This window comes from Glandiceps talaboti, chromosome 2 (genome assembly GCF_964340395.1).
Source record: "Glandiceps talaboti chromosome 2, keGlaTala1.1, whole genome shotgun sequence".
NCBI classification, from domain to species: Eukaryota; Metazoa; Hemichordata; class Enteropneusta; family Spengelidae; genus Glandiceps; species Glandiceps talaboti.
Genome location: NC_135550.1, coordinates 7,909,048 through 7,919,988, shown reverse-complemented (window position 1 = coordinate 7,919,988; position 10,941 = coordinate 7,909,048). Strand labels below are relative to the sequence as shown.

Below are 10,941 nucleotides of genomic sequence, written 5' to 3'. Positions count from 1 at the left end.
CAATGCCACAATAAAAAACCGCTGTGTTGGTTTCCATATTACTGTGAAGTGCTGATATCACTTTTTAAACCAAAGGTATGTACCGTATATTATATGAAATTACGCCGTAAATTTGATAAGACAAAAGTATCTCTGATTGCGATATTATTTTTTTAATCGAAAGACTTATTTTCTTTAATTTTTGAACGTTGATTCGAAATGCGCTTCGCATTTCAGTGCGTAAACAACGACGCTGTCGCTGATACAGTGAGAGTGTGATTATACGGCATAATATTAAAGCACGTCGTCCGTGATAGCCTTACGAATCTTGTAATCATCCAACTATGATATACAAGAATGTCATTTATAATACCACAGTTTCATAGAGAACAAATTTCATATAATTTCCAGATCATAATACATTTTTTCGTATTTACCGACGGCACACACGGTGCAGTGACGGTTACTGATGAAGTATCGTAGTGTGTACGCACGTTTCGTTCACTACCGGTAACATCGCATGAGACGGTAATGCATTTTTAGCGATGGATAGGTGATGTACCGAAGAACCAGTATTCTAGTAAAATACGTGTGTTAAAACGCTACACCACGAAGTGAAAAGTTCACTCACGATTTTACTAGTTTATATTATAACCGAAGTAGAAAATGCCCACTTGGTTGCGATGCGGAAGTTACACATACATGAGGCTGAAGTTTAGTTTAGTTTGGCTTTAATGGATTGTTGTCTAGTGGGAATTTTTGGGAGACACGTGGGATTTTACAGTTTATACATTTAACTACTATATTTCAAAACATAATAAAAGGGAAAATAGAATATATGTTAACCATGAAGTCACCCGTTTGATCAATACTGACTGCAGTGTTTTACGTAAGTCCTTGAATTTGAACTCGAAGGTCAACAACTATTTGTCCACCGGTAATTAGTAACGTAATTCAGTAGCTTCCAATCATGTGTTGACCTATATTTAAAAGCAGCATTTTGAAAATATTTCCCCTCCATTGTCTATGGTAAATGTGTATTCAAAAATTCCTTGTAACATATGTTTACTAATCATTGGAATAAATTAAGATAAACAGAAGAACATAGAAAAAGAATATCACACCAAGAACACTGCAATACCTCTTACATCATAGACATTGGAGTGAGACCTCTCTCCAACCTCCATGCTGCAACGCAGTCCATGTTTTATGTTCCATATTGTTCCATATGTATTTTTTATATTTTGCAATTGTATGAAAACCCATATCATGGATGTATTGCCGTTTATAAATAAATAAATATTAAATAAAATAATGTTTCTGCTGAAAATGGGGGGGGGGGGTGCACAATATAGTGTTAACTGTGCACACCCACCCACCCCCATCTTCAGCAGAAACGTTAATTATTTAATTTATTTATTTTGGAAAACAACTAAGCTGAACAGCTGGCACTGGCAATGATTATATTTCACAGATACTAGTAGCTGATTTCATTAATAATGTTGCATATACTACTTAGTTGATGTCAGTTTCCGCACCCACTATTTCTTGCGAGACTTCATGAATTTCGTGATTTTATTATTATTTTTCTTGAATATGTAAAAAAGTTTATTATTTATGTTTAACTGAAATGGCAAATTTCCATAAAATCATACAACAATCACATGATATCTGTGTGCAGTGAACTATCGTGCCCTCATTTGCATATCATTTGCATGCAGGTATGCAATAATGTTTTCAGTATTGCACTGCTGTGAAAATACCACTAGTATTCGCATGCACCAGTGTAAGTAATCTCTGGTACATGTGTAATAATGATTGTTACTTTTCACCAACATGTATTTATTTTTCCATTTCATTTTCAGCCCTGTTTTTATTAATCGTAATACTTCAGCAAAATGCCACCAAGACGATTTAAGACTGGTGAAAAGGTGATGGCCAAATGGCCTGGTAGTAACCTTTGGTTTCCAGCTACAGTTAATGCAAGTGTTGGCAGCAAATATGAAGTCAAGTTTGAAGATGGTTCTGATTTTGAAGTTGAAGCTAAATGTGTGAACGTGAGTAAAGAGTAATTCTGTGGGGATTGGGTGGGGAGTGTCTATTAGTACTGTAGTACTGCAGCCCAAAGTCTATTAGTTCTGTAGTACTGCAGCCCAAAGTACTCTATTAGTACTGTAGTACTGCAGCCCAGTCTATTAGTACTGTGGTAGTGCAGCCCAAAGTCTATTAGTACTGTATTATTACAGCCCAAAGTCTATTAGTACTGTAGTACTACAGCCCAAAGTCTATTACTTCTGTTGTACTGCAGCCCAGTCTATTAGTACTGTAGTACTACAGCCCAAAGTCTATTAGTACTGTAGTACCGGTACTACAGCCCCAAAGTCTATTAGTTCTGTTGTACTGCAGCCCAGTCTATTAGTACTGTAGTACTACAGCCCAAAGTCTATTAGTACTGTAGTACTGCAGCCCAAAGTCTATTAGTACTGTAGTACTACAGCCCAAAGTCTATTAGTACTGTAGTACTACAGCCCCAAAGTCTATTGGTACTGTAGTACTACAGCCCCAAAGTCTATTGGTACTGTAGTACAGCCCAAAGTCTACTTTTTATCGTTTCAAAACTTGCCTTAGAATTTACAAACATTAATTTATGTAATAATATTCCTGTTCTCTATCCTTCTTTCTACTCAAGGCTGAGGTATCATTTAGACCACGTTCAAGGTCAAGGTCGAAGTCACCAGCAAGAAGAACTCGCCGATCAAGGTCACCTGCTAGGAGATCGCCATCACCTGCAAGAAGAACTGGTAGTCCTGGTCGTGGCAGACCTAGGATAGAGAAAAAAAAAGAAGTGGTTGTCACATCAACACCAAAAGAAACAGTCACAAAGGTAGTTAGTACACATACTCATGATGTACTCATTAAAAATACCTGAAGAAAAAACATACAGGGTTGTAAAGTATCACAAAGAGTGAAAAAGTAACACCACTTGTAACTACACAACTTCAATTTGTATTTTAGCCAGAAAGTGAGACTGGAGGATGTAGTTTGTGGTGGTACTCCTTTACTGTCTTACACACACACTAACACAGTGGGACAGTGCACCCACTACTACCGTAGCACTAGTAACTGATACCTGTTTTTACACTTTTTTGTTATGAATGCCCTTTATAACAGATTTTAAACCGACTCATTTTGCTCCATAATTTGAATTGAAAGATGAATATTAGAGTAAAAAACCCCAACCAGATTAACCAAAGTAGCCTTTTGCCGCTCCTCTTCCTTTTTTCACTACATGTTCATTTACATTGTGTATATCAACTGTTTAAAATGTATGCTAAGCATTGGGTATTGGAATTGATCCTTACAGACTGTGATCACAGAGTCTATGTCAACAAGAACATACGCCACCAGATCAGCTACCAAGCGAGGAGAAAAACTCTTAGAATTACCTGTAGAGGTGAAGTCAGGAAGAGTACCTAAAACTACAGAGTTGGAATATGGTGGAAATCTTGGTATGTCATTTGATATGATATCATTGTGCTAATGATACTATTACATTTCAAGGATTTACAGCACTGCCAGATTCATTTTTTGCCTGTAAAACAAAAATGAAATTACGTAGTGGGAAAATATCATCCAAGATGTTTCCCTTCAAACCTCATCATTGCAATTTACTCACTCCAACAAGTCAGCTTTCTACTTCTCAAAAAGATAAAATATCACATGATTTTTGACTTTAGTGTCTTTTGTTAATTAAAGGGGAACAAAGGCAAGTCTGATTTTATCTTTATTGCTGCATTTCGTTATGCTTAAGGGACCCAGAAACATAATTTTCACTACTTCTACATCACACAACTTCTGTAAAATAGAGTTATTCAAATTGCCAATCCTTATTTAGAATAGGTCTGCTGTAAAGTGGAGTGAGGCATTGTGGGAAACCAACAAATTTAGGCACTACTAAACTCCACTTTAACCTCTTACTCAAAGAATGCTGTGGCGGTTTGTTGTTGCAAAGGGTGTTTAGCTCCTAATAGTAATAGCAAGTAGGTAACAACTAACTGAAAACTGAAAGACTCAATCTGTGAATTATGGTGCCACACAGTTTTCTACATGTTATGTGAATAATGTGAGTATTACTTGAATACTAGTATCTACCAGATTATCCATACCGAGTTCACTCTCTGAGTCGTTTCCCGTTAAGTAACCCATCCACTTACTTAGCTTTCTACTCAGATTACCAGGAATTTTAAAGAATTCATCCCCCCTATTTTTATTGCAGGATGTCTGATAACCATGCTGTTTTATATTGTCCTGCCTTATTACATGTATTTTGCATGTACTGCCAAGTCTTGTTCACTGCTTGCAAAGCCTGTATTCAGCACCAATCTATCAGATTACTTTGACAAAGAAGTCTCCCTACAGTATGTTGGGGCCATTCTGTTGTTGGCTATCCTGAGTTACTTACCATTTGGTCAGGTAAGTTGTAGAATCATTTCTAAATTATTATATCTATAATTGACTTCAATGATTGTCACACATTTGTTTCAAGAGTCTTTCACATCAAGGGGTAATGCTGAAAAAAAAAATCTGTGGATGAAAAACTAAGAATAGGATTTTGAAAACAGGTACCCTGTAGTCTATTATTACCAGCACTCGACTGGTGCATGTGCATGCTAGTGGTGGTACTTGCACTTCTGTGCAATACCAAAAACATTATTGCATGCCTGCATCATGGGTTCTGTCACAGTGTACTCTAGCATATCATTTAATCAGTGATGATGATATGCTGTGCAATTACGTCATACCTCAAACCACTTACATTGTGTAAAAACTTATATTTAGTTGAAATACTGGCAGTGTAATAATTCTTTCTTCCATAAGATTTAGATGTATTGGACTCATTAAACTATGCATAAGTAATACAAATATTATTTATTAATTTATGATACAATATGTATTTTATAGACATTTGAAGGTGCTCCAGTAAGAAGTGGTAGTAAACTGAAGTACAGGAAGAATGGTGAGTCACTTTCAAGAAAATCATGCTATTAATACTAAACTCTATTCTTTAAAAAAAAAGGAATGCCACTCTAGGAAATAGAGACATTTTCATAAAGTATGAGTTCTGGAGAGTCATGTCATGATTTTACATCACCTAAAATGACCTCTAAGTGCTTTACTCCCTTCAGTGTAAGACATATCTCATGAATAATCATTTGTGCTGACTCTCATGGGGTAATGGCCACAGCAAAGATACCCTCATGGCTATAATGGCACAAGATCAGCTTTATGTTTCTCTGAAATCGCAAGTAATTGTAGGTGATGTCAAATCATGAAATGACTCCGGAACCCATAGTTTATAAATCGGTCTCTATTTCCTGCAGTAGTGTTCCCCTTTAATGTTGATATATTATTATACATGATGATGCAGTATTTGTGCATCTGACCTTACTTAGGCAAAGTGACGAGTCAAAACTGCAAATAATTGCACAAATGTGAGGGCGCTGTCCCCTATTGTATTACAATAGAGGCAATACGGATATGACACTGGGTAATGGTACTTACAATGTATGTAATAACATACTAGAATATAATCTATTTGAGTTCTTTATTTCTTGTTTTCTCCAGGTTTGTTGACTCTGATCATCACTTTGGGCATCTATGGTGTCCTTGTACATCGGAAGCACCCTGCCTCGCGTATAGGATATGATCACCTGCTTCATCTGCTGTCTGCTAGTACTGTCTTGTCTCTGCTACTCAGTATATTGCTCTATGTGAAATCAAGGAAGGCACCAGGAACTGCGCTCGCCCCACAGGGAAACTCAGGTACAAAATGGCTATCATACAACCAGTGTTATAGTTATGTAGTAAAATGTGTTTTAATTGCTAGAGAGGGTGTGCTTTTCTTGGCTCATCCTTGACTTTTATGCAATTGTTCATACAAGGCACTAGGAAACTGACCAATACCAATTCTGTATTTTGTGAACTTTTACCGGATCTAATCGGAGACATTTTTTTATTTCTTGCACAAGATTGCTCTCTCAAGCTGGAAATTAATTTACATTTTACTTTACCTGTTGAAATGTGCCCTTTTGTGGTCAAAAACTAACTAGTGGCAGTAAGACTCTCATATATTACATATATACACAGTTTATTTTATTTATTATCCACTGAAATGATGATCAAGATATGACATTAATTCACACTAGATTGATAAAATTCCAAACCGTATTTTCATACTTGTCATGATTTATTTGATGGTTGTTAACTTTTTATCTCCTCAGGTAAAGTTGTCCATGACTTCTTTGTCGGACATGAACTCCATCCACGTCTTGGTGCATCCTTTGATTTCAAGATGTTTATATACCGAGCCAGTATCATTCAAACAGTGAGTATATTCATGTTATATTGACATTTTTTCATTCTTTGTTTCCCAACTAGCTGTGATGAATGACATGGTTGACAGTGATGTAGCTACATGTCATTTTAAAAGTAGCTGGTAAAATGTGGAAAGTAGTGGAAAAATCTATAAATGAGACCCATGAATCTGCCCACAATGGAAATGTACCATACTGTTTAAAGCAAAGAATTTTTAAGTAAATTAATGAAAAAGTAGTGAGCAAAACATTGTGGAGTGGTCGGTTGTTTATATTTACATCCCTGGGTTCTTGGTTTCATTGTTCTATTGTCGTGTTTCCTTAAGCAAGTATTGTTACCTCTTTATTTAGCTCTACACACAGCTCAAAACAACAGATTTCTACATAGCTCTTGGCGCTCCAAGATCCCAAGGAGGTTTTATATTCCGTTATAGTTTCTTGACTGTTGAAACTTGAAAGATGTTCCATAACAGTGGGATCTATCAAAGAAAAAAAGATGAACTTGTCATCAGGATTGTGTGACAAAGTTCCTGGTATAAAAAGGGTTATTATATGTATTTAGGTAACACAATCATCAACAAATTTGTTGATCTAAGTTTATCTTTTTTCTATCTGTAGGCATTATTGACTTTGATGAATGTTGGTACCATGTGTAGTAAGTCAGAGGCGTCATCTGCTATTGTATTAGCAGCACTATTTCAAGGCTGGTATATATTGGATTCTCTGTGGTTTGAGGTGAGTGTTGTACTGTTTTAAAATCCTTGTAAAAGAGCTGGGAAAAACCTGGTCAAATTTACACCCTTTGAACTCCTGTAAACAAGTTGAGGAAATCTGGTGAAACTTAAAGAGCATAGCTTTATTTTCTTTACATTTTATCATAATGAAGCAGATTTTACTAAATTGTAGTGGTACCGTAAGTCTGTTTTTTTTTTTAAATTTACCAGAGTTGTTCTCCAGGTATTTATTTTACCAGGGTTCTCCATCAAAATTATGGAACAAGGTATAGAAATATATGCAAGGTGTATTAGTATTCTACCATATATAACAGGGGTTCCCAAACCTTTCCAAAACACTATATAACTATTTCCATTCACTTACCTCTCTCTGACTGTAAATCAGAATGCTGCACAGAATAATGACATCTTTGATTTCACAGCTGTAGTTTTCAGTTCACTTGTTTTGAACTTAAAAACTAACTTGGTTTCTTTCAAACAACAGGACCGTGTTGTATATACCAATTATTGCCAAGAGTATGGATGTGGTTTTGACATGGTGTTTGGCTGCTTGACTATGTTTCCGTTATGCATGGGATTTACCACCCGTTATCTGGTACTAAATTCAACAGAGCTGTCCAATGTGAAGATAGCCGCTATTGTCTTGTTTCAACGTGAGTGATTAATGTCATTGTATATGAATGAACTATTCAACACTTGACAGCCGATACTAAACCAGATCTCATGACTGCAAAATGTAAACTCAGTAATGCATCACAATATTGAGTGGTAATGTTTACTTACTCATAACAAAGGAGTGGTTGAATGTTTATATCTGTAGAGTATGGGAAAAAGGATCCAGCAAGTCTTCAGAATAGAGAAAGAATCAAACACACACACACACACACTCACACACACACAATCACAAAATTTATTATCTGACTTTAAATCTTTAAATTAAGTTTTCAATAACTCATTAAAATCTTGAAATGTAGTAATTTGAACAGTCATGGACAATTTTTTGGACAACAGTGAACTGATACGTTGTTTCTAGTATTTATACCGTTACAAGTGTGGACTGTAATCCTTAATACCTGAAATAGAATCTAGCCACCTAGGTCACTGGCGCATCATAAAATTAACAATTATTTGATATCTTGGTCAACACCACGACCAAGACTTCATGTGCTACACATGCATTGCGCTTGATAATGAGTTGACTTGTTTTGATCCAAAGCAAGAGGTAAATGATATATAGGTATTAAGATAGTGACCCTCATATGTTGTACAGTGAGCCCTCTTTCAAAGACTAATATTTTTATGGTTGGTCAAAATGATAAAAACCCAGTTTTCTTTTGGGTCATATTAATGGACAATGAAACGCCAAATTTTGTTATGTCATAAGAAATTATGGTGTTTCATTGGTATGCAAGTTGGCATAGAGAGCTGCCAGCACACTGATATTGTACCCTAGCAAAATTCTTTCTATATATTTACAGTAGATGATTTACTGTCATCAAAAGCAGAAGTTAATTTTCATCATTATGAACAATTTTGACACCCTAGTAAAATTAATATTATATACCATTACATATTTTTTTACCAAGTTTGTTGATGTAGTCTTTACCAACCTATATCTATAACATCTATCTACTTTCGTACTTCAGAATCATTTAACACTCCTCTTTTTACTTATATGTAGTGATTGCAATGGTTGTGTACCGTGGCTCAAACTCACAGAAATGGGAATTCCGTCGCAATCCATACAACCCAAAACTGGCACGTAAGTAACTCAACATTTGTTCAGTAGCTCTTTGTAATTTGACTACTAGGTTTACACTGTACACAGTATACCGTTTGCCTCTCACCATGGTTTACACTGTACACAGTATACTGTTTGCCTCTCACCATGGTTTACACTGTACACAGTATACCGTTTGCCTCTCACCATGGTTTACACTGTTTACCATTTTAGTTTGTTGTTCATTGACACGGATGAGGTTTGGTATTCTACTAATAAAAAATGTGTTGACTTTGGAAAATGGGCCATTTGGTTTGTAGTAATGTCTTTAAAAGTTGAAAAATTTTAGTCTTGAAAGATTTTCTAAGAACATCTCCCATAAAAAAAATACACTATAATTAGATGTTATTCCCCAATATTTTTCTTCGTTCAGCCAAGGAAAATACGAGTGACCTAAGGGGTCTTTGTCACTACAGTCGCTGAATGAAGACAAATATTGGAGAATAACATATTTATACCGCTGCCAGTAATATGAAAGAAAAATGGGGCAAAGTAATGGCAATTTTGAATGTTTTAACTCATATTTGAAACACAGCAGAATCAGTGATGTACTAGAATGACCAAGGTATAAATGCCATATAGGTATATACCATTACAATATACTAGTAGTCATTTCACAAGTGAACGTGGCATCAGGGTAAAACGGTGTCATCAACTGCAAGTGCAACATCATGAGACTAGTGATCATACAATTCAATGAAAATAAAACTGAAAGTTCAATAATCAGCTTTTACAAAATGATTACATACCTTTCAAGGGACTCAACACGTCATTTGACTTGGTCAATACAGCAATTTTATACAGATGATATTGATAATAATTATTCTTACTCATTTCGTGCTTGGTTGGTGTTCAGATCTTGAAAGTGTACCAACTGCTGCTGGAACCCGTCTGCTAGTGTCTGGTTGGTGGGGACTTGTAAGACATCCAAACTACCTTGGAGATATATTACTCATGATAGGATGGTCTTTACCCTGTGGTAAGAACTTACTCTATGAATTCAACTGTCACTCTTCTGTGTTTGTTAACTGTACATGTATATGTTAAACTGTTCAATAATTAATTACAATAGAAATCAACAAACTAAGATAAACATAAGATAGACAAAACTACTGTTGTTGGATGAGGGAGACTACACAAGTGAGTGTCTTGGTTACGTGGATATAATCACCCTGTAATCAAGGTAGTGTAATTATTTAACTTTATTTAAACTTTATGTAAAACACTGAATGTGGTTGAATGTGCTGACACTTAAGAAAAACATGCCGTGAGTACATCAATGTCTATTGATAGCTTATATCAACATGTCACAATAATAGTTTTAGTTTGTGTCTGCATTAGCTTGCCGATAGTTGACTTGCCATTGTAGTATGTGGATAAGTCAACATACAGATTAATATATCAAATTCGCAACGACTTTATAGTTTTAAACTTGATTTTTAAAGTCTGACTCTCACTGAATACAAGGAATCAAGCAGAATAGTGGAAAAGAGACAAAGACCAGTGTATTAGTACACCTGCAGTATGTATTCAATGTGTCTGATAGCATTTTTTAATATCAATTTTCATTTCATAACAGGTTGTCAACATGCCTTGGTATGGCTGTTCCCTGTATTTGGTATACTTTTCACAGTATTCCAGGAGAGAAGTGATTTCAGAAGATGTAAAAAGAAGTATGGTATCGCTTGGAACCGTTACTGTCAACGAGTGAAATATCGACTTATACCCTATGTTTACTAGAATCCTAGATTGCTACCACAGATTTTTAAATTCCTCAGGCCTTCATTGTTTGTGAGGGTTTATTATCAGGATCTTGGATAGACATATTATTGTATCTATACATTGTCCGTCAATGGAATACTTATAAATGTCATTTCCTTTCACATCAGTTTCTATTTTCAAGATAGTGAGGTATCATTCACAAATATTTCTCTCATTCACCTGGGGACAAGTCTTGAGGCAATTTGGAGGCAAATGGTGGTCAGACCCATGCATTTCGCATGTAGTGTAACTGGGGCTTGTCATCACAAGTCGTAGGCAGCCTGTACTCAGAACTGTCACCATGAGTTGAAGG

General features: G+C 35.7%; 1 protein-coding gene across 1 annotated transcript; it reads left to right on the top strand.

Moving 5' to 3' along the window:
* The first annotated feature begins 1,877 nt into the window (after positions 1–1,877).
* LOC144453771 (delta(14)-sterol reductase TM7SF2-like) lies at positions 1,878–10,607 on the top strand. The gene is made up of 12 exons (XM_078145121.1): positions 1,878–2,036; positions 2,669–2,863; positions 3,344–3,488; positions 4,256–4,452; positions 4,942–4,996; positions 5,605–5,802; positions 6,261–6,364; positions 6,972–7,088; positions 7,572–7,740; positions 8,769–8,849; positions 9,724–9,846; positions 10,447–10,607. Exons 1-12 carry the CDS (start codon positions 1,878–1,880, stop codon positions 10,605–10,607), a joined length of 1,704 nt encoding a protein of 567 aa, XP_078001247.1.
* Positions 10,608–10,941: the final 334 nt, after the last annotated feature.